The sequence below is a fragment of the Pristiophorus japonicus genome, chromosome 14 (genome assembly GCF_044704955.1).
Source record: "Pristiophorus japonicus isolate sPriJap1 chromosome 14, sPriJap1.hap1, whole genome shotgun sequence".
NCBI classification, from domain to species: Eukaryota; Metazoa; Chordata; class Chondrichthyes; family Pristiophoridae; genus Pristiophorus; species Pristiophorus japonicus.
Window position 1 is genome coordinate 103,050,961 of NC_091990.1, and position 23,727 is coordinate 103,074,687.

At 46.9% G+C, this 23,727-nt stretch overlaps 1 protein-coding gene across 2 annotated transcripts in view; it reads left to right on the plus strand.

Annotated features, from left to right (window-relative positions):
• The first annotated feature begins 306 nt into the window (after positions 1 to 306).
• LOC139279447 (uncharacterized oxidoreductase YjmC-like) overlaps positions 307 to 23,727 on the plus strand; it is a 465,174-nt gene continuing 441,753 nt past the window's right edge. The window contains exons 1-2 of one of the 2 annotated variants that reach the window (XM_070898573.1): positions 307 to 446; positions 553 to 708. In XM_070898573.1, coding sequence (XP_070754674.1) covers positions 340 to 446; positions 553 to 708 — 263 coding nt within the window. In that variant the 5' untranslated portion in view covers positions 307 to 339. The remainder of the gene's footprint in view (positions 447 to 552; positions 709 to 23,727) is intronic. The other variant, XM_070898574.1, reaches the window with a different exon arrangement.

Below are 23,727 nucleotides of genomic sequence, written 5' to 3' on the forward strand. Positions count from 1 at the left end.
AGACAGGTGGTCTGCCAAGGTTACAGCCTGAAAGCTAGTATGGGAACACATTTACAGAAAAGTAACACATAACCTATAGGGGAGGGGGGCTTTTCCCGTAGCAGCAGTGATGTACCAATTAGAAATCATTGTAACCAATAGAATCATTAGAAATTACTATAACCAATAGAATCATTAGAAATTACTGTAACCAATGATATTGCCTGTAACCTGTATTAACCAATGTATTAGTAGCAGGTGGGCGGGGACTGGTGGCAAATAATCAATGGAACACTTCCCTGCGTAGTTCCACCATTTTGACTGTATTTGAACTGTATAAGAATGTAACTGCATAGTTCCATGAGATCGGCGTTGAGAGCACTTAGTAACGGTATTGATGAGGCCGGATCTCCCTTGATTAATCAGGTTTTGATAAACAACTTTTTTCTCTATAAAAGACCTTTCATGTGAGTATTATATTTTTAATATTCCACAACACAGTGGATTTGGTGTATTTGGATTTCCAGAAGGAATTCAATTCAGAGACCATGCTCACCAATTCCCTTTTGACAGTTCCAACTCCGGGGTTCGCCTTAGTTGTCCTGGTCCTGTTCCAAACTCTGGGGTTCGCCTTAGTTGTCCGGGTTCTGTAAGCTGTACCCCGGACCTCGTTGTGGACTTCAACCTGCGAAACTTCTTCAGTTGGGCTGAGTCCGCTGATGCGGTAAGGTGCGTATTGGACTTGTGGGTTGAGTATTCACTTTTCCTTGGTCAGGGTAGTCTTAAAAGTTCTGTTAGGTAATGTTTTACCCCTTGGTAGCATAGGACTAGCTTGTAGAGTGGAAAAATCTTCGGTTCTTCTTCGGTATTGTCAGGTTGGTTCCTGTTGACTGTTGGATTGGTCGCGATGGTCCGAAATTTTCCGATAGTCGTTTTGAAAGCCTGTTTGCTGTCATAGTGCTGTCCTTCTGGGTTTTAGAGACTCCTTTCACCAATGTTTCGGGGTCCCACTTTTCGAGGCTGGTGTTAAACTTATGCAACGAGACTGCTACCTTAATAGTGTCTCTAAAAGCACCCTTAACTGACAGAACAGGCCTTCAATTATACTAAAACAGACTTCCTTATCTTTGTGCCAAATCAGTTCTTGGGATTTGTTTAAACTGTTCTGTCCATTGATTTTCAAATGTCTCCTTTGTCAGTATTTTTGGTGGGCTAGTCAGCAGTAACTCGATTAGGGTGTGATATTGTGCTTTCACTGGTTTTGCATTGTTTTAGGATTGTCCAGTTTTCTGGCCATCTAGTTGGGCCCATGATTTCCATAGTGGTTGATTGGGTAATTGGCTTCTTGCATATTTTGGATGAGTTCTGTAGTTTAGATAATGGCTGGTAATTTGATTATCTCTTAGGGGGTGAATTGGTGCTGCATAGTTCCCCCAGACAGTCTGGGATCCTTAATACACAAATTTGCTTCACAGAGGTTAGCCCCACCTCCTGTATTCGGTAACTCTTTTTCGCAGCCAAAATGTTGTAGAATCTTAAAATTGATATGCTCCTTCCCATAGATATTTAGGGGATCTCAGGCTTCTGTAATTTAGGTCCATTTTGAATTCTCTTTTCAAAAAGTCCAAACATTGGGGGGGGGGGGGGGGAGGGTTCCATGAGGTTGGCCCCCTTTTGCCTTTTTCCTTTTAAAACTTAGATCTCCACTTGAAAAATCCAAAGCTCATTTTAACAGCTAATTTTCTTTAATTTTCAGAGAGAGGGACTCATGGGAATTTTTGGGAACCCTTCATGCCCTGCCACTGGCGACCGGCTCAGCCATGCCCCTGCCAAGAATGGCCAGCACCGTCTCCTCCATGAGGGTCAGGTGATGCAGGCATGCCTGTTCCCCGCTGGTTAGATCCTGCTGGCACCAGTTATGCACCATCTTTTCCTGCAAGAGAATGGGAGGTGTGCCAGTGAGTGTGGGTGCAATGTATTTGGGTCATGGTTGAACAGCTGTGTGCAAGCTGTGAGATGTGGGTGTGAGGATTACAGTCGTGGTAAGTGTGTAAGGGTGGCTGAGGTGAAGCTATGAATGTGAGGTATGAGTCCTGATTGATCGAGATTGTTGGTAGCTGAGTGATGGGGGCATGGTGCATTGAGCAGTGTCTGGGGCTAGTGGTGCAGTTTGTGGGATAAGGCATTTGAAGATACATTCAGTGACTTTGATCACTTACATAAGAACATAAGAAATAGGAACAGGAGTAGGCCATACGGCCCCTTGAGCCTGCTCCACCTTTCAATAAGATCATGGCTGATCATGGCTTCTGTGAGGTCATTAAACTTACATAGGATTACATCAGATATACGGCACAGAAACAGGCAATTCGGCCCAATCGGTCCATGCCAGTGTTTATACTCCACTCGAGCCTCCTCTCGTCTTTCCTCATCTAAATCTATTCCCCTCTCCCTCATATGCTTGTCTAGCCTCCCCTTAAATACATCTATACGATTCGCTTCAACCACTCCCTATGGTAGCGAGTTCCACATTTTCACCACTCTCTGGGTAAAGTTTCTTCCAAATTTCTTGCTGACTGTATTATATTGATGGCCTCTACTTATGCTCTTCCCCACAAGTGGAAACGCTCTCTCTGTATCCACTCTAGCACAACCTTTCATAATTTTAAAGACCTCTATTAGCTCACATCTCAGTCTTCTGTTTTCAAGAGAAAAAGGACCCAGCCTGTTCAGCCTTCCCTGTAACTGGGAGAATGGAATGGAGTCCTTAAAGTAAGCAGGATGGGAGGAAATGTAATCCTGGCTCAAAAAAGAGCAGGTTTGGGTTTTAAACATTCCTGGATATAAGGTGTTCAGGAAAGATTGGGAGGGAAGGATAGGAGGTGGGGTGGCAGTATTGCTGAAGGAGAATATTACAGTGCTGGAAAGAGAGGATGTCCTGGAGGGATCAAGGACAGAATCTTATTTGATTAGAGTTGAGAAACAACAAAGGTGCCATTACATTACGAGGTGTATTCTGTAGGCCACTAGTGGGAAGGATATAGAGGAGCAAATTTTCAGGGAAATTACAGAGAGGTGCAGGGACTGTAGAGTAATAATAATGGGGGACTTCAACTATCCAAATATAACCTGGGATGGCAATAGTGTAAAGGGCAGAGAGGGGGAGGAATTACTGAAGTGTGTTCAGGGGAACTTTCTTGATCAGTACATTTCTGACCCAACGAGGAAGGAGGCATTGCTGGATCTGATTCTGGGGAATGAGATAGGTCAAGTGGAGCAAGTGTCAATAAGGGAACATTTAGGGAACAGTGATCATAGTATCATAAGGTTTATATTAGCTATGGAAAAAGACAGGAAGTAATCTATAGCAAAAATACTTAATTGAAGGAAGGCAAATTTCAATGGGTTGAGAACAGATCTGGATGACGAAAGAGATAGAGAGAAAGATGAAGCAGAAAAAGAGCATGTATGACAGATGTCAGGTTGAGAATACAAGTGAAATCAGGCTCAATATAGAAAGTTCAGAGTGGAAGTGAAAAAGTAAGTAAGGGGCAAAGAGAGAGTATGAGAATAGATTGGCAGCTAACATAAAGGGGAATCCAAAAGTCTTCTATCGGCATATAAATAGTAAACAGGTAGTAAGAGGAGGGGTGGGGCTGATTCGGGACCAAAAAAGAGACCTACGCATGGAGGCAGAGGGTATGGCTGAGGCACTAAATGAATACTTTGCATCTGTTTTTACCAAGGAAGAGGATGCTGCTATAGATATAGTGAAGGAGGAGGTAGTTGAGATATTGGATAGGATAAACATTAATAGATTTCTTGGGTCTCTGAAGATATAAGGAACTTGTATAAAACACTTGTTCGGCCTCATCTGGAGTATTGTGCCCATTCCTGGGCACCGTACTTCAGGAAAGTTGTGAAGGCCTTGGAGAGGGTGCAGGAAAGATTTACAAGAATGGTTCCAGGGATGAGGGACTTCAGTTACATTGATAAGACTGGAGAAGCTGGGGTTATTCTCCTCAGAGGATAGAAGGTAGAGAGGAGATTTGATAGAGGTGTTCAAAATCATGAGGGGTCTTGACATAGTAGATCGAGAGAAACTGTTCTCATTGGCGGAAGGGTCGAGAACCAGAGGACACAGATTTAAGGTGATTGGTAAAAGAACCAAAGGTGACATGAGACAAAACATTTTTACACAGCGAGTGGTTAGGATCTGGAATTCACTGCCTGAAAGGGTGGTGGAGGCAGACTCAATCATGGCTTTCAAAAGGGAGTTGGATACGTACCTGAAGGAAACAAATTTGCAGGACTCCGGGGAAAGGGCGGAGGAGTGGGACTACCTGAGGTGCTCTTGCAGAGAGCCGGCACAGGCTCGATGGGCCGAATGGCCTCCTTCTGTGCTGAAATCATTCTATGATTCTAGGTGACTTACCAACTTCCAGTAATGCCAATAGTTTTGGGATGTCTTCTCTATCTATTACTATTATGTCCATAACTTCCTTCTCCTCTTTTAGTGTACCCTTCACACTGCTGGGAGTGTACTATAGAACTATAGAGGGAGATAGATGAGCAAATATGTAGGCACATTACTGAGTACAAAAACAAGAGGGCAGTAATAGTAGGGTATTTCAACTACCCTCTTCTTAATTGAGATAGAATTCATGTAAAAGGTATAAAGGGAGCAGAATTCTTAAAATGCATTCAGGAGAACTTTTTTTAGCCAATACGTAGTAAGCCCAACAAGGGAAGGGGGGGGTCTGGATTTAGTTTTGGGGAATGAAGCTGGGCAGGTGGAAGAGCATGTTGGTGCTCGTGATCATAATTCAGTTAGATTTAGGGTAGTTATGTGTCATGTATGTATGCTTGGGGTTACTAGCACCAGGTAGCACCCTGTCAGAGGTCATTGGGCTGTACGCACGTGTGTGCGGCCCAGGTATAAAAGGCAAGCCATCATATAATACAATCACTTTTGGCCCTAATAAAGCAGAGCCAGGTTTGTACCTGAGTTAGTTTACAGTAGTCAGTCTATCGAGTTACTACATACATAACATTTGGCGATGAGGTAACTGAAGAACCTTCGCATGAAAAATGAGCACAATTGGAATTCTGGAGAGATTCGTGGAGGAAGAGGACTGGGCAGACTTTGTAGCTCACCTGGACCAGTACATCGTGGCCAACAAAATGGAGGAACCCACTGACGCAGTTAGGCGCAGGGTGGTCTTTTTCACGGTTTGCGGTCCAAAAATCTATGGACTCATAAAGAATCTTCTCTCACCTGCAAGTCCAACAGACAAGGACTATGAGGAATTGTGTGCTCTGGTACGTGATCATCTCAAACCAGAAGAAGGCATCATCATCTCACATATCGATTCTACAAGCACGTTCGTTCTGAGAGCCAGGATGTGTCAGAATTCGTTGCTGACCTAAGACGTCTAGCTGGACTGTGTAAGTTCAAAAACGTATTGGGAGACATGCTGCGGGACTTCTTTGTAATCGGCATCAACCACGAGGTGATCCTGCGTAAGCTACTGGTGGCGGAGACGCTGGATTTGAGCAAGGCCATCACCATTGCCCAGGCATGCATGACGACGGATAAAAACTATTATCGAAAAATAAGAACTCGGCAAGTACTGTAAACAAGATTGTATCGTTGTTTGGCAGAGCTGCGTATGGCAGGGCCTACTCGACTGCATATGCGAAACCTGTGGCTGCCCAAAATCCGCCAACAGGAATGAATCCGATTTCACTGAGTTGGCGTTGTGGGGGCAATAATCGGCCTCATCAGTGTCGCTTTAAACAGTACATTTGTAAAGGCTGTTCGAGACTGGGGCATTTCCAGCGCATGTGTCCGCAACTGAGCAAGCGTGCTGTGACACACCACATGGAGGATGATGACCAGTATAGCATGGATCCGGATATGAAGTCCGAGATACCAGAGGAGGAAGTGTATGGACTGTATTCGTTCCAAACAAAGAGCCAACCAATAATGATTAATGTGAAATTTAATGGTGTGCCGGTACCGATGAAATTGGACATGGGTGCATGTCAATCAATAATGAGCCAGAGGACATTCGCCAAGCTGTGAGATACTAAGGCTGTGAGGCTTAAGCTGAGTCCAGTCAATGCCAAGTTGCGTACTTACACTAAAGAACTCATAACGGTGATTGGCAGTAGTCAAGACATTGTATGATGGTGCGGTTCATGATTTACCGTTATGGATTGTTCCAGTCCAACGCAATGGTAGGCAGGAATTGGCTAGAAAAAATCAAATGGAATGGGAACGATATCAAAGCATTGTTGTCGGAGGATGATACTCCATGTGCTCAAGTTCTGAGCAAGTTCCCCTCGCTGTTTGAACCAGGCATCAGCAATTTCACGGGAGCCAAGGTGCAGATCCACGTGGACTCGGATGCAAGACCCGTCCATCATAAAGCTCGGGCAGTTCCATACATGATGAGGGAGAAGGTCAAAATCGAACTGGACAGACTCCAGCGTGAAGGGGTCATATCATCGGTCGAATTTAACAAATGGGCCAGCCCCATTGTTCCTGTGTTGAAGAGTGATGGCATGGTCAGGATTTGTGGAGACTACAAGGTTACGATCAACTGAGTTTCGAAACAGGATCAATATCTGTTACCGAGCGCTGGTGACCTGTTTGCAACGCGAGCTGGGGGAAGGAATTCACTAAACTGGATCTGACGTCGGCCTACATGACACAGGAGCTGGTCGAGATGTCGAAGAAACTTACGTGCATCAACACTCATAAAGGACTGTTTATCTACAACAGGTGTCCTTTCGGAATTCGCTCGGCTGCAGCCATATTTCAGAGGAACATGGAGAGTCTACTGAAGTCTGTCCCCAGAACCGTGGTGTTCCAAGATGACAACCTGGTCACAGGTCGTGACACCGCCGAACATCTGAACAACCTGGAAGAGGTTGTACACCGTCTGGACAAAGTGGGACTCAGACTGAAACATTCAAAGTGTGTCTTCATGGCACCGGAAGTCGAATTCCTGGGGAGAAAATTTGCTGCTGACAGCATCAGGCCTACGGACTTGAAAACCAAGGCCATCAAAAATGCACTCAAGCCTCAGAATGTGATGGAGCTGCGTTCATTCCTTGGTCTACTCAACTACTTCAGTAATTTCATACCTAGATTGAGCACTTCTTTAGAGCCACTGCACTTACTGCTAAGAAAAGGCGACAACTGGGTTTGGGGTGCGTCTCAAGATAGAGCTTTTGAGAAAGCTACTAATCTGCTTTGCTCTAACAAGCTGCTGGTACATTATGATCCATGTAAGCGTCTAGTATTGGCCTGTGATGCTTCATTAAATGGAGTTGGTTGCATGCTCCAACAAGCTAATGAGCCGGTAAACTACAACCCGTTGCGTATGCTTCTAATAGTTTGTCAAAGGTGGAAAGAGCCTACAGCATGGTAGAAAAAGAAGCACTAGCCTGTGTGAATGGTGTTAAAAAGATGCATCAGTACCTGTTTGGTCTTTGGTTTGAACTGGAAACACATCACAAGCCACTCATTTCATTGTTTTCGGAAAACAAAGGTATCAATACCAATGCATCGTCCCGCATCCAGAGGTGGGCGCTGACTTTATCTGCCTATGATTATGTCATTTGCTATAGACCTGGCACCGAGAATTTTGCCGATGCACTGAGCCGTCTGCCGTTGCCCACACCGGAGGTGGAGACGCCACAACCTGCAGACCTACTGTTAGTTATGGATGCTTTTGAAAGTGAAGGAACCCCTGTCACGGCTCAACAAGTTAAGACCTGGACCAGCCAGGGCCTGATATTATCGGTTATGAAACATTGTGTCCTTAGTGGTGATTGGTCTGCCATACCCAAGCAAATGGGTGACAAGACCAAACCTTACAACCGTCACAAAGACGAACTACCCATTCAGTCAGATTGTTTACTGCGGGGTAATCGTGTTGTTATGCCTAAGAAAGGCAGAGAGAAATTTGTACATGATCTACAGAGCACTCATCCTGGTATTGTCATGATGAAAGCCATTGCCAGGTCTCATGTATGGTGGCCTGGAATTGACTCTGATCTGGAATTATCTGTTCATCAGTGCAACACTTGCATGCAGCTAAGTAAAGCACCTGCGAAATCGCCGCTGTGCAGCGCACCATCAGTACTGCCCGTCCGACAGTGCGGCACTCCCTCATTACTATCTTGCCAACCGCGGAGCCCTCCATCAGAACTGCCCCTGCGACAGTGCGATGCTCCCTCAGTACTGCTCGTCCAACAGTGCAGCTCTCCCTCAGTACTACCACTCGGCCAGTGCAGTGCTCCCTCAGTACTGCCACTCTGAGAGTGCAGCATACCCTCAGTAGTGCCCCTCCGACAGTATAGCACTCCTTCAGTACTTCCACTCCGACAGTGCAGCGTACCCTCAGTAGTGCCCCTCCGATTGTGCAGCGCTCCCTCAGTACTGCACCTCCGACAGTGCAGCACTCTTTCAGTACTGCCCCTCTGACAGTGAAGAACTCTATAGTCATGGCCATATAAACCATGATACAGGATCCACATCGACTTCCTGAGAAAGATGTTTTTGGTTGTGGTGGATGCATATTCCAAGTGGATAGAGTGTATAATCATGTCATCCAGTACATCCATAGCTACCATTGAGAGCCTTCATGTCATGCTTGCCACTCATGGTCTGCCCAACATCGTTGTAAGCGACAACGGACCTTGCTTCATGAGTCTGGAGTTTTAAGAGTTTATGAAACTCAATGGTATCAAACATGTGAGGTCAAACCATTCAAAACCGCATCTAATGGTCAAGCAGAGTGTGTTGTCCAAACCATCAAGCAGAGTATGAAACGTGTAGCTCAAGGTTCACTGCAGACTCGCTTGTTATGCATTTTGCTTAGTTACAGGACAAGATCCCACACGCTTACCGGGGTCCCCCATGCTGAACTATTGATGAAGAGAGGTCTCAAGACCAAGCTCTCTCTTGTCCACCCTGACTTGAACGACCATGTTGAATACAGACGTCAAAGTCAGCAGTGGTATCATGATCGCGCTGCTGTGTATGTACTAAATTATGGTCAAGGTCCCAAGTGCATCGTCAGTACTGTTACAGCCAAGGAGGGTAACAGAGTGCTTATCGTCAAGCTCAAGAATGAGCAAACATGCAGGAAACATGTTGATCAGATAAAGCTGCGGCACACGGATGAACCGAAACAGTCTGAGGAAGACACAATCAGTGACCAATCAACCTACCCTCAGTCATCAATGAATCTGGACTTTCAATCCCTGACATGGTCATTGCCACTCCCATTAGATTGGCTACCCAGCCCCCAGTTATAATAGACTCAGGTAACGCTCGCCCAAGGCTGGAGTTGAACTGAACTGGGGGAACGGAAAGCCCTGGACCGTCTCAATTTGTAAAAAGACTGCTACAAATATCTTAAGGGGTGATATTGTCATGTACGTATGCTTGGGGTTACTAGCCACCAGCTGGCGCCACTGTCGGAGGTCATTGGGCTGTACGCACGTGTGTGCAGCCCAGATATAAAAGGCAAGCCATCATGTAATGTAATCACTTTGGGTCCTACTAAAGCAAAGCCAGGTTTGTACCTGTGTTAGTTTACAGTATTCAGTCTATTGAGTTATTACATACATAACATTTGCATGCTCCAAGTGAATAGAGTGTATCATCATGTCATCCAGTACATCCACAGCTACCACTGAGAGCCTTTTTGTGCAAAAATGAGCACAATTGGAATTCTGGAGAGATTCGTGGAGGGAGAGGATTGGGCAGATTTTGTAGCTCGCCTGCACCAGTACATCGTGGCCAACAAATTGGAGGAACCCATTGACGCAGTTAGGCGCAGGGTGGTCTTTTTCACGGTTTGCGGTCCGAAAATCTATGGACTCATAAAGAATCTTCTCTCGCCTGCAAGTCCAACAGACAAGGACTATGAGGAATTGTGTGCTCTGGTACGTGACCATCTCAAACCAGAAGAAGGCATCATCATCTCACGATATCGATTCGTTCTGAGGGCCAGGATGTGTCAGAATTTGTTGCTGACCTAAGATGTCTAACTGGACCGTGTAAGTTCAAAAACGCATTGGGAGACATGCTGCGGGACTTCTTTGTAATTGGCATCAACCATGAGGTGATCCTGTGTAAGCTACTGGCGGCGGAGACGCTGGATTTCAGCAAGGCCATCACCATTGCCCAGGTATGCATGACGACGGACAAAAACTTAAAGCAGATCATCGAAAAATCGGAACTTGGAAAGTACTGTAAACAAGATTGTATTGGCATTTGGCAGAGCTGCATATGGTAGGGCCTACGTGACTGCATATGCAAAACTTGTGGCTGCCCAAAGTCCGCCAACAGGAATGAATCCGATTTCACTGAGTTGGCGTTGTGGGGGCAATCATCGGCCTTATCAATGTCGCTTTAAACAGTACATTTGTAAAGGCTGTTCGAGACTGGGGCATCTCCAACGCATGTGTCCGCAACTGAGCAAGCGTGCTGCGACACATCACATGGAGAATGATGACAAGTATAGCGCGGATCCGGATATGCAATCCGAAATACAAGAGGAGGACATGTATGAACTGTATTCGTTCCTAACAAAGAGCCAACCGATAATGATTAATGTGAAACTTAACGGTGTGCCAGTACCGATGGAATTGGACACGGGTGCGAGTCAATCAATAATGAGCCAGAGGACATTCGACAAGCTATGGGGTACTAAGGCTGTGAGGTCTAAGCTGAGTCCAGTCAATGCCAAGTTGCGTACCTACACTAAAGAACACATAACGGTGACTGGTAGTGCAGTAGTCAAGGTGTCGTATGATGGTGCGGTTCATGATTTACCATTATTGATTGATCTAGGCAATGGTCCAACGCTGGTCGGCAGGAATTAGCTGGAAAAAATCAAATGGAATTGGAATAATATTAAAGCGTTGTCGTTGGAGGATGATACTCCATGTGCTCAAGTGCTGAGCAAGTTCCCTCACTGTTTGAACCAGGCATTGGCAATTTCACGGGAGCGAAGGTGCAGATGCACGTGAACTCTGATGCAAGACCCGTCCATCATAAAGCTCGGGTGGTTACGTACATGATGAGGGAGAAGGTCGAAATCGAACTGGACATACTCAAGCATGAAGGGTTTATATCACCGGTCGAATTTAACGAATTGGCCAGCCCCATTGTTCCTGTGTTGGAGAGTGATGGCACTGTCAGCATTTGTGGAGACTACAAGGTTACAATCAACCGAGTTTCGAGGAAAATTGCTGCTCACGGCATCAGGCCTGCGGACTCGAAATCCAAGGCCACCAAAAATGCACCCAAGCCTCAGAATGTGATGGAGCAGCGTTCGTTCCTTGGTCTACTCAACTACATCGGTAATTTCCTACTTAGATTGAACACTTCATCAGAGCCACTGCACATGCTGCTAAGAAAAGGCGACAACTGGGTTTGAGGTGTGTCTCAAGATAGAGCTTTTGAAAAAGTTACTAATCTGCTTTGCTCTAACAAGCTGCTGATACATTATGATGCATGTAAGCGTCTAGTATTGGCCTGTGATGCTTCATCATATGGCGTTGGTTGCGTGCTCCAACAAGCTAATGAGTCGGGTAAACTACAACCTGTTGCGTATGCTTTTAAAGTTTGTCAAAGGCAGGAAGAGCCGAGAGCATGATAGAAAAAGAAGCATTAGCCAGTGTGTACGGGGTTAAAAAGATGCATCAGTACCTGTTTGGTCTTCGGTTTGGATTGGAAACAGATCACAAGCCATTCATTTAATTGTTTTCAGAAAACAAAGGTATCAATACCAATGCATCGTCCCGCATCCAGAGGTGGGCGCTGACATTATCTGCCTATGATTATATAATTCGCCATAGGCCTGGCACCAAGAATTGTGCCGATGCACTGAGCCGTCTGCCGTTGCCCACACCAGAGGTCGAGAAGCTACAACCTGCAGACCTACTGTTAGTTATGGATGCTTTTGGAAGTGCAGGAACCCCTGTCACAGCTCAACAAGTTAAGACCTGGATCAGCCAGGACCCGATATTATTCGTTGTGAAATGTTGTGTCCTTAGTGGTGATTGGTCTGCCATACCCAAGCAAATGGGTGACAAGACCAAACCTTACAACCGTCGCAAAGACGAACTATCCATTCAGTCAGATTGTTTACTGTGGGGTAATCGTGTTGTTATGTCTGAGAAAGGCAGAGAGAAATTTGTACATGATCTACATAGCATTCATCCCGGTATTGTCATGATGAAAGACAGGATGGGAGAGTGGAGAGCACCAGTTCAAACTGTCACAGGACGGGAGAGTGGAGAGCACCAGTTCCAACTGTCACAGGACGGGAGAGTGGAGAGCACCAGTTCCAACTGTCACAGGACGGGAGAGTGGAGAGCACCAGTTCCAACTGTCACAGGACGGGAGAGTGGAGAGCATCAGTTCCAACTGTCACAGGACGGGAGAGTGGAGAGCACCAGTTCCAACTGTCACAGGACGGGAGAGTGGAGAGCACCAGTTCAAACTGTCACAGGACGGGAGAGTGGAGAGCACCAGTTCCAACTGTCACAGGACAGGAGTGGAGAGCACCAGTTCCAACTGTCACAGGACAGGAGTGGAGAGCACCAGTTCAAACTGTCACAGGACAGAGAGTGGAAAGCACCAGTTCAAATTGTCACAGGAGAGAGAGTGGAGAGCACCAGTTCAAACTGTCACAGGAGCATCCAGTTGTGCCCTAGTAACTGTCCCCAAAGGAAGTGGAGTGTGGGAAATTGCACTCCGCTTCCATTGAGGGGTGGTAAGGCCAATTCTGCGGTGGGAGCAAGACTTCCACGCTGGGTGCTAAAATTCCCGGCCCCAGAAGGTTACCGCCCCCAAGATGGGAGCCTGTGCGGGGAGGCAGAAGGAAGTGGAGGGGAGACGAAGGCGGGGAATGGAGGGGAGAATGATGGAGGTGGGGGGGCGGAGAAACCCAGGGCGGGGGACGGGAGGGGCTACATTGCAGCAGAGGTCTGGGGGGGGGGGGCGAAGTGTGTTGGAGGGGTGGGTCTGGGGGCTCTGTGCCTCGGTGAGGGGAGTGTTCGGAGTGGGGTGGACGGGTTGACTGCGCAGATGGCGGTTGGTGGATGTGGTGTGGTTGGCGTTGCAGGGGCGTGGCTCCGGGGTGGCCGGGGCTGGGGGCTCGACATCCGGGGGTGTTCGGCATTTGGAAAGGATTCTGACAGGATGGGGCGGGTTGGATGCGGGGGGAGTGTTCCCGGTGTTGGGTGGGTCTGGAGCCGGTGGGGGGGCTCGGTCTTGGGATGGGGGGGTGGGCTGTTTGGGGCTGGGATGGGGAGAGACTTCTTCACTCGGGGAGCTGTTGGTCTGTGGGGTTCCCTGCCGCGGAGAGTTGTTGATGCCAGTTCATTGGATGTGTTCGGGAGGGAGTTGGATATAGTCCTTGCGGCTGGGGGGGGGTCGGGGGGTGTGGAGGGGGCGTGGGGGGGTGGCTGGGGTGGGTGATCAGCCATGATCTTGTTGAATGGTGGTGCAGGCTCGTAAGGGCCGAATGGCCTACTCCTGCACCTATTTTCTATGTTTCTATGTTTCTATGAAAGCCATTGCCAAGTCTCATGTATGGTGACCTGGAATTGACTCTGATCTGGAATCATGTGTGCATCAATGGAACACTTGCATGCAGCTAAGTAAAGCACCAGAGGAATCGCCGCTGAGTCTGTGGTCTTGGCCATCTAAACCATGGTCCAGGACCCATGTCGACTTTGCAGGTCCAATTCCTGTGAAAGCTGTTTTTAGTTGAGGTGGATGCATATTCCAAGTGGATAGAGTGTATAATCATGTCATCCAGTACATCCACAGCTACCATTGAGAGCCTTCGTGTTATGTTTGCCACTCATGGTCTGCCCGACTTCGGACCTTGCTTCATGAGTCTGGAGTTTTAAGAGTTTATGAAACTTAATGGTATCAAACATGTGAGGTCAAACCATTCAAAACCGCATCTAATGGTCAAGCAGAGTGTGTTGTCCAAACCATCAAGCAGAGTATGAAACGTGTAACTCAAGGTTCACTGCAGACTCACTTGTCATGCATATTGCTTAGTTACAGGACAACACCCCACACACTTACCGGGGTTCCCCCTGCTGAACTATTGATGAAGAGAGGCCTCAAGACCAAGCTCTCTCTTGTCCACCCTGACTTGAACGATCATGTTGAATACAGACGTCAAAGTCAGCAGTGGTATCATGATCGCGCTGCTGTGTCACGCGACATTTCTGTTAACGATCCTGTGTATGTACTAAATTATGGTCAAGGTCCCAAGTGGATCGTCAGTACTGTTACGGCCAAGGAGGGTAACAGAGTGTTTATCGTCAAGCTCAAGAATGGGCAAACATGCAGGAAACATGTTGATCAGATAAAGCTGCAACACACGGATGAACCGGAACAGTCTGAGGAAGACACAATCAGTGACCAACCAACCTACCCTCAGTCATCAGAGGACTCCGCTGTCATCAATGAATCTGGACTTTCAATCCCTGACATGGTCATTGTCACTCCCATCAGATCGGCTACTCAACCCCCAGTCATAACAGACTCAGAACACTCGCCCAAGGCTGAAGTTGAACTGAGACAATCAATTTGGGAGCAGAAAGTCCCGGACCGTCTCAATTTGTAAAAAGACTGTTACTAATATCTTAAAGGGGGTATTGTCATGTATGTATGCTTGGGGTTACTAGCCACCAGGTGGCGCCACTGTTGGAGGTCATTGGGCTGCACGCACGTGTGTGCGGCCAGGTATAAAAGCCCAGCCATCTTGTAATGTAATCACTTTGGGCCCTAATAAAGCAGAGCCAGGTTTGTACCTGTGTTAGTTTACATTATTCAATCTATCAAGTTATTAAATGCTTAAAATTATGGAAAAGGACAAAGGTGGACCAGGAATAAAGGTTCTCAATTGGGGTAAAGCCAATTTTGCAAAAATGAGATGTCATTTTTACATAGCAAATTTACATGAGTAAATTTACACAGGTCAAAGAGCTAAACTCGTGGCTCAAAGACAGATGTAGAAATGGGTTTTGGTTCCTGGGGCACAGACATCAGTACTGGGCTAAGAGGGAGCTGTTCCGTCAGGACGGACTCCACTTGGAACGTGCTGGGACTAGGGTCCTGGCGAACCGAATAACTAGGGCTGCAGAGAGAGCTTTAAACTAATTAGTGGGGGGAGGGTTCAGGTGAGCAGAAATCTAAAAGATCAAAGAACAAGGTGCAGGCAATAGAGCAGGGTAGCATTGGGGAAAAGGAAAACCAGAGCGTGACAGGAAGGGACAGAATCTATAAACATAAGAGTGTATCAGAAACTGGGGCCATAGCAGGGGAAAATGGTAAGAAAACACATTTAAAAGCTCTTTATCTGAATGCACGCAGCATTCGTAACAAATTAGATGAGCTGTCGGCGCAAATAGTTACAAATGGGTATTGTAAAGTCCTGTCCCCTCAGTACAGATTCACACGAGGCATGTAGTGAAGTCAAGGTCACTCTCGACCTGCACCTTTATTTCACAGCTCGGGAATGCTGCACTTGCCTGAGACCTGCCCTTATATACCTGTCTCTTGCAAGTGCACCCCTGGTGGTAAGGTATGCTAGTGGTTACAGGTCATATCTTATTACAGTCATGTATAGCATGTTAGGATACAGTTATATATAATAATGTAAGATACATGACAGGTATGATCTGGCAGCCATAACAGAGACGTGATTACAAGGTGACCAGGACTGGGAACTAAGCATTCAGGGGTGTGACAATTCGGAAGGACAGACAGAAAGGAAAAGGAGGTGGGGTAGCTCTGTTGATAAAGGATGGAATCACTGCAATAGTGAGAAATAATATTGGCTCAAATGATCAGGTTGTTGAAACAGTTTGGGTGGAGATAAGGAATAATAAGGGGAAAAATCCACTGGTGGGCGTTATCTATAGGCCCCCTAACAGTAGCAACTCTGTTGGTCGGAGTATAAACCAGGAAATAGTGGGGGCTTGTAAAAAGTGAACAGCAATAACCATGGGTGATTTTAACCTTCATATTGATTGGATAAATCAAATTGGTCAGGGTAGCCTTGAGGAAGAGTTCATAGAGTGCATAAGGGACGGGTTCCTTGACCAGTATGTAACGGAACCAACCAGGGAGCAGGCTATCTTAGATCTGGTCCTGTGTAATGAGACAGGATTAATAAACAATCTCCTAGTAAAGGATCCCCTTGGAATGAGTGATCATAGCATGATTGAATTTCAAATTCAGATGGAGGGTGAGAAAGTTGGATCTCTAACCTGCGTACTAAGCGCAAATAAAGGAGACTACAAAGGTATGAGGGCAGAGTTGGTTAAAGTGGACTGGGAAAATAGATTAAAGTGTAGGATGGTTGATGAACAGTGGCGTACATTTAAGGAGATATTTCATAACTCTCAAGAAAAATATATTCCAGTGAGGAGGAAAGGGTGTAAAAGAAAAGATAGCCATCCGTGGCTAACTAAAGAAATAAAGGATGCTATCCAATTAAAAACAAGGACAAAAAAGTGGCCAAAACTAGTGGGAGGACAGAAGATTGGGAAGTTTTTAAAAGCCAGCAAAGAATGATTAAAATAATGATTAAGAAAGGGAAGATAGACTATGAAAGTAAACTAACACAAAATATAAAAACAGATAACAAGAGTTTCTACAGGTATATAAAAAGGAAAAGAGTGGCTAAAGTAAATGTTGGTTCCTTAGAAGTCGTGACCGGGGATTTAATGATGGGGAACATGGAGAAGTAGCGGCAGGGATAGTGGATGCATTGGTTGTAATTTACCAACATTTCCTGGATTCTGGGGAGTCCCAGCAGATTGGAAAACTGCAAATATAACACCCCTATTTAAATATGAGGCAAACTAAAAGCAGGAAACTAGACCAGTTAGCCTAACATCTGTGGTTGGGAAAATGTCGGAGTCCATTATTAAAGAAGCAGTAGCAGGACATTTGGAAAAGCAAAATTCAGTCAGGTAGAGTCAGCATGGATTTATGAAGGGGAAGTCATGTTTGAAAAATTTGCTGAAATTCTTTGAGGATGTAACGAACAGGGTGGATAAAGGGGAACCAGTGGATGTGGAGTATTTGGACTTCCAGAAGGCATTTGACAAGGTGCCACATAAAAGGCTACTGCACAAGATAAAGGATTGGCTAACTAACAGAAAACAGAGAGTCGGGATAAATGGTTCATTCTCGGGTTGGCAATCAGTAACTAGTGGGATCAGTGCTGAGACCCCAACTATTTCATCAACATCATAGGCAGTCCCTCGAAATGAAGATGACTTGCTTCCATGCCAAAAAAGGATGAGTTCACAGGTGTTTCAATGAAGGACCTAATATTCTAGGTCTTGAACTACATCCTGAAGGGTGGAAGATGCTTGTGCATGGATTTTTTTAACCTGCGGTGATGGTTGCACATCAGCCACCACACTGGTTGACAGAGCTAGGTCTTGGTCCAGTGGCAAGGATTATCCAAGATGACTGGAGACCTGCTCTGCTGCATGGACCTAGTGTGCACACATATCGCAGTGTGGGCTGGCCCATGCGGTCACTAGGCCCCTGGTCCCAAACACACGCCTTTCCTGGGCACCGATCATGTCCCTCCACAGTCTCTCGCCACTCCTGCTGTATCTGCTCACGCTGCAATCACCAACCTGGACCTTGATGACGTCACTCTTCCTTTTATGGCCCCGATCTGCCGCTGGTGTTCTCCCGCAGGTCAGGGCCTCCACGATATGCCCAGGCGCCTCACCTCTGCTCCTTTTATGGCCCCGATCTGCCGCTGGTGTTCTCATGCAGGTCGAGGCCTCCAGTAGTCAGTGTACAGAGGATTATTTACAATCTATTTACAATCTATATTAACGACTTGGAAGAAAGGACTGAGTCTAACGTAGCCAAGTTTGCTGACGATACAAAGATGGGAGGAAAAGCAATGTGTGAGGAGGACACAAAAAATCTGCAGGCTAAGTGAGTGGGCAAAAATTTGGCAGATGGAGTATAATGCTGGAAATTTTGAGGTCATGCACTTTGGCAGAAAAAAATCAAAGAGCAAGTTATTATTAAAATGGAGAAAAATTACAAAGTGTTGCATGAAACACAAAGATTAGTATACAGGTACAGCAAGTGATCAGGAAGGCCAGTGGAATCTTGGCCTTTATTGTAAAGGTGATGGAGTATAAAAGCAGGGAAGTCTTGATACAGTTATACAAGGTATTAGTGAGTCCACACCTGGAATACTGCGTGCAGTTTTGGTTTCCATATTTACGAAAGGATATACTTGCTTTGAAGGCAGTTCAGAGAAGGTTCACTAGGTTGATTCCAAAGATGAGGGGGTTGACTTATGAGGAAAGGTTGAGTAGGTTGGGCCTCTACTCATTGTAATTCAGAAGAATGAGGTGTGATCTTATTGAAACGTATAAGATTATGAGGGAGCTTAACAAGGTGGATGCGGAGAGGATGTTTCCACTGATGGGGGAGACTACAACTCAGAGGCATCATCTTAGAATAAGGGGCCATTCATTTAAAACTGAGATGAGGAGGAATTTCTTCTCTCAGAGGGTTGTAAATTTGTGGAATTCACTGCCGCAGAGAGCTGTGGAAGCCGGGTCATTGAATATGTCATGTATCCTACATGGTTACTGTTTGTACTATTACAAGGTGTGCCACCAGGGGGCTCCACAGTGGGAGACTTGCAGGTTACCTGTACAGGTGTGCCTGGCCTAGTATAAAAGGCAGGCCACCAGGTGTGATCCTCACTCTGGAGTTATCAATAAAGGACTAAGGTCACTACAGTTCAAGTTCAACACATTGCCTCGTGGAGTCATTATTAGAGCATCCAAAGACATAACAATTGGCGACCAGATTACGGACTTTCACACGAAAATGGCTACCCTTGGTCCGTTGCAGCAGTTCGCCGATGGTGATGATTGGGAAGCCTCTGTGGAGAGGCTCGACCATTTCTTCACAGCAAACGACCTGGCAGGCGAAAATCCGGCCACACTGGCCGATAAGCGGAGAGCTGTCCTGCTAACCAGTTGTGGGCCCACTGTCTATGGCCTTGTCAGGGACTTGCTGGCACCAGCGAAGACAATGACCAAGACGTACGAGGAGCTTGTAACACTGATCCAAGAGCAACTCAAGCCCAAAGAGAGCATTCTCACAGCCAGACACCAGTTTTACACCCACCGATGGGCCAAAGGCCAGGAAATCGCGAAATATGCTGCAGACCTCAGGAGGCTGGTGGCACCGTGTGATTTCGGTGACCACCTCACCGAAGCGCTGCGGGATATCTTTGTCATCGGAATCAGCCACGAGGGTCTTCTTCACAGACTACTATCTGCGGATACCACAGTCACACTGCAGAAGGCCATCTCCGTGAGCCAGGCATTCATGACCTCGACCTGCGGCTCTAGGCGGATGACTCATCCTCAGGACTCAAACCTAGCAAGTACTGTGCACAGAGTGGCGCCTTTTAGAGGCTGGACTGTAGAACGTGAACCTTCTGAGGGAAGAGGGAACAGGCCCCCGAGTCCTTTAGCTCAGAGTCCGCCGAGGGGGGCTAACAGAGTAGCTCCATGCTGGTGTTGCGGAGGGAATCACAGGGCTCACCAGTGCCGCTTTATAGACTATGTATGTAAAGGCTGCAGCACAAAGGGCCACCTCCAGCGAATGTGTAAGAGAAATATGACTCACTGTGTTGATGAAGAGTCTGCAGATGGCCATGAATCCAGCGCGGATTATGAAGCGATAGTCAGAGATGCAGCTCAGCCCCACGATGAGGTATGTAGCATGTTTACCTGCATCACCGAGAGTTCCTCGTTGAGGATGGAAGTCGAGATAAATGGCGTTCCATGGAAGTGGACACGGGGGCGAGCCAGTCAGTAATGAAACAAGAAGCCTTTGAGAGGCTATGGGACAATCAGGCCGAACGACCCAAGTTGGTCCCGGTTGAAGCAAAGCTGCTCACCTATACCAATGAATTAATCCGAGTCGTTGGTAATGCGGATGTAAGGGTACTCCATGATGGCACGGTGCACAAGTTACCTCTGTGGATTGTTGCAGGTGATGGACCAACGCTACTCAGAAGAAGGTGGATGAAGAAGATCTATTGGAGTTGGGAAGATTTCATCCCTCCAGCGATCGACATCCTCCGTGCTCAGAGGCAAAGCAAGCCCTCACCTGAGGGTGGATCTGGCACCAGAGAGCAGACCAGCACAGCACCCGAGGCACAGACCGCTCAGCACGACTGCGTGGAGATGATCCAGCTAAGAAGACCCGAATGCACCTTCCAGGCTCCAGTGGCAAGACGCCGGAGGAAGAAAATCGGATCCAAAGGAGGCTTCCCAGCTTCGGTGGCAGAACCCGGGGAGAAGAGGATCACCGCAGTCGACATCGTGGATGGAGGAAAGATGGCGTCCAAACCACGAGGTGATGCGCTGAAGAGAAAGATGGCAGCGGCCAGATCACAAGGTGCAGCGTTGATGGAGCAACACGTGGCACCAAACAAAGAAGAGGATTGGGGTAAAGATGGCAAGGCTCCCTTAAAGGAGGCCTGCAACCCACCACACTTAAAGGGACAGTTCCACATTCTCAATCAATATAAAAGCAACTGTGAGTTAGATGTAAAATGTGTAATTGATGATCAGAGTTGTGTACATGCAATAAGCAAAGAAAAAAGGCGCAATCGCGATCGGAGCTACAGGTTATTTACAATAAGTAATGAAACGTTGTGCGATGTAGGATTTCAACTGCATTCAGTCAATGCAGCGGGCAAAAACCCATCGGGAGCACACAGGTCCACTGAGCTACCCAATGCTGTAGCCTGCATCACCTGGGACCAGAGTTATGCACCACAGAGTATGGCCACAAGCAGCCAATACATACAAGCTGCAGAGCAAGCGATCTCAGGAGGGTAACAGCACCAGTATCGATACCCTGCCCCTGATCGGCTTCACCTCTCAGGCACCCAATGGCACCAACCGTCACGAGCCTGAAAGAGCAAACTGCGCTAAGGTGCAGCCCCAGACCCTATTGCCACCAAGGCCATACACGGGAACGAAGGATCACCTGCAACAGTTTTCCCAAATGGGACCGGGACCAGCCAGGATCCCAAACCAAATAACGCCCAGGAAAGTGAGTCAGCAGTTCCCTGTGCACTGCTAGATGACTGCTCAAGGAGTAGCAGCGACCCAGGGTGCAAAGAAAGGACAGGGAGGTCACAGGCAACGGTAGGAGCAGCGGCAAAAGCCCTGAGAGCAGGCAACTTGAGCCAACCGGGTTCCCACTGCCAGCACTGGGCACCGCAGCACCACCAGACTACCTGGACACCATCCAGCAGTTCTGGAACTAGCTTGTCCTCACGCAGCGGGGCTGACACCTGTACAGATTCCCAGTACGTATCAAGAATGTATCCACGATGCTGCCAATGATGTGAATAGCACGTTTAGCGAGTTGGTCTTACCGCAGGAAAAGGGTAAAAGCCAGATAGGGAATGGAAGACCAACAGGAAGAGCAGTGCAAGGAAGGTAGTGCAGGGGTCCCCTGCGATCATCCCCCTGCAAAGCAGATACACCGCTTTGGGTACTGTTGAGGGGGATGACTCATCAGGGGAGAGCAGCAGCCAAGTTCATGGCACCATGGGAGGCTCTGTAGCTCAGGAGGGCAGGAAAAAGAGTGGGAGAGCGATAGTGATAGGGGATTCAATTGTAAGGGAAATAGATAGACGTTTCTGCGGTCGCAACCGAGACTCCAGAATGGTATGTTGCCTCCCTGGTGCAAGGGTCAAGGATGTCTCAGAGCGGGTGCAGGACATTCTAAAAAGGGAGGGTGAACAGCCAGTTGTCGTGGTACATATAGGTACCAACGATATAGGTAAAAAATGGGATGAGTCCTACGAGATGAATTTAGGGAGCTAGGAGTTAAATTAAAAAGTAGGACCTCAAAAGTAGTAACCTCAGGATTGCTACCAGTGCCACGTGCGAGTCAGAGTAGGAATCGCAGGATAGCTCAGATAAATACGTGGCTTGAGGAGTGGTGCAGAAGGGAGGGATTCTAATTCCTGGGGCATTGGAACCGGTTCTGGGGGAGATGGGACCAGTATAAACCAGACAGTATGCACCTGGGCAGGACCGGAACCAATGTCCTAGGGGGAGTATTTGCTAGTGCTGTTTGGGAGGAGTTAAACTAATATGGCAGGGGGATGGGAACCTATGCAGGGAGACAGAGGGAAATAAAATGGAGACAGAAGCAAAAGATAGAAAGGAGAATAGTAAAAGTGGAGGGCAGAGAAACCCAAGGCAGAAAACAAAAAGGGCCACTTTACAGCAAAATTCTAAAGGGTCAAAGTGTGTTAAAAAGACAAGCCTGAAGGCTCTGTGCCTCAATGCGAGGAGTATTCGGAATAAGGTGGACGAATTAACTGCACAGATAGCAGTTAACGGATATGATGTGATTGGCATCACGGAAACATGGTTCCAGGGTGACCAAGGCTGGGAACTCAACATCCAAGGGTACTCAGCATTTAGGAAAGATAGACAGAAAGGAAAAGGAAGCGGGGTGGCGTTACTGGTTAAAGAGGAAATTAATGCAATTGTAAGGAAGGACATTAGCTTGGATGATGTGGAATCGGTATGGGTGGAGCTACGGAATACCAAAGGGAAGAAAACGCTAGTGGGAGTTGTGCACAGGCCACCGAATAGTAGCAGTGAGGTTGGGGACAGCATCAAACAAGAAATAAGGGATGTGTGCAATAAAGGTACAGCAGTAATCATGGGCGACTTTAACCCACATATTGATTGGGCGAACCTAGCTGGTAGCAATGCGGTGGAGGAGGATTTCCTGGAGTTATTAGGGATGGTTTTCTGGACCAATATGTTGAGGAACCAACCAGAGAGCTGGCCATCCTCGACTGGGTGATGTGTAATGAGAAGGGATTAATTAGCAATCTTGTTGTGCGAGGTCCCTTGGGGAAGAGTGACCATAATATGGTAGAATTCTTTATTAAGATGGAGAGTGACAAAGTTAATTCAGAAACTAGGGTCCTGAACTTAAGGAAGGGTAACTTTGACGGTATGAGGCGCGAATTGGCTAGATTAGACTGGCAAATGATACTTAAAGGGTTAATGGTGGATAGGCAATGGCAAACCTTTAAAAATCATTTGGATGAACTTCAACAATTGTACATCCCTGTCTGGAGTAAAAATAAAACAGGGAAGGTGGCTCAACTGTGGCTAACAAGGGAAATTAAGGATAGTGTTAAATCCAAGGAAGAGGCATACAAATTAGCCAGAAAAAGCAGCAAACCTGCGGACTGGAAGAAATTTAGAATTCAGCAGAGGAGGACAAAGGGTTTAATTAAGAAGGGGAAAATAGAGTACGAGAGGAAGCTTGCTGGAAACGTAAAAACTGACTGCAAAAGCTTCGATAGATATAGAAACATAGAAACATAGAAAATAGGTGCAGGAGTAGGCCATTCGGCCCTTCTAGCCTGCACCGCCATTCAATGAGTTCATGGCTGAACATGCAACTTCAGTACCCCATTCCTGCTTTCTCACCATACCCGTTGATCCCCTTAGTATTAAGGACTACATCTAACTCCTTTTTGAATATATTGAGTGAATTGGCCTCAACAACTTTCTGTGGTAGAGAATTCCACAGGTTCACCACTCTCTGGGTGAAGAAGT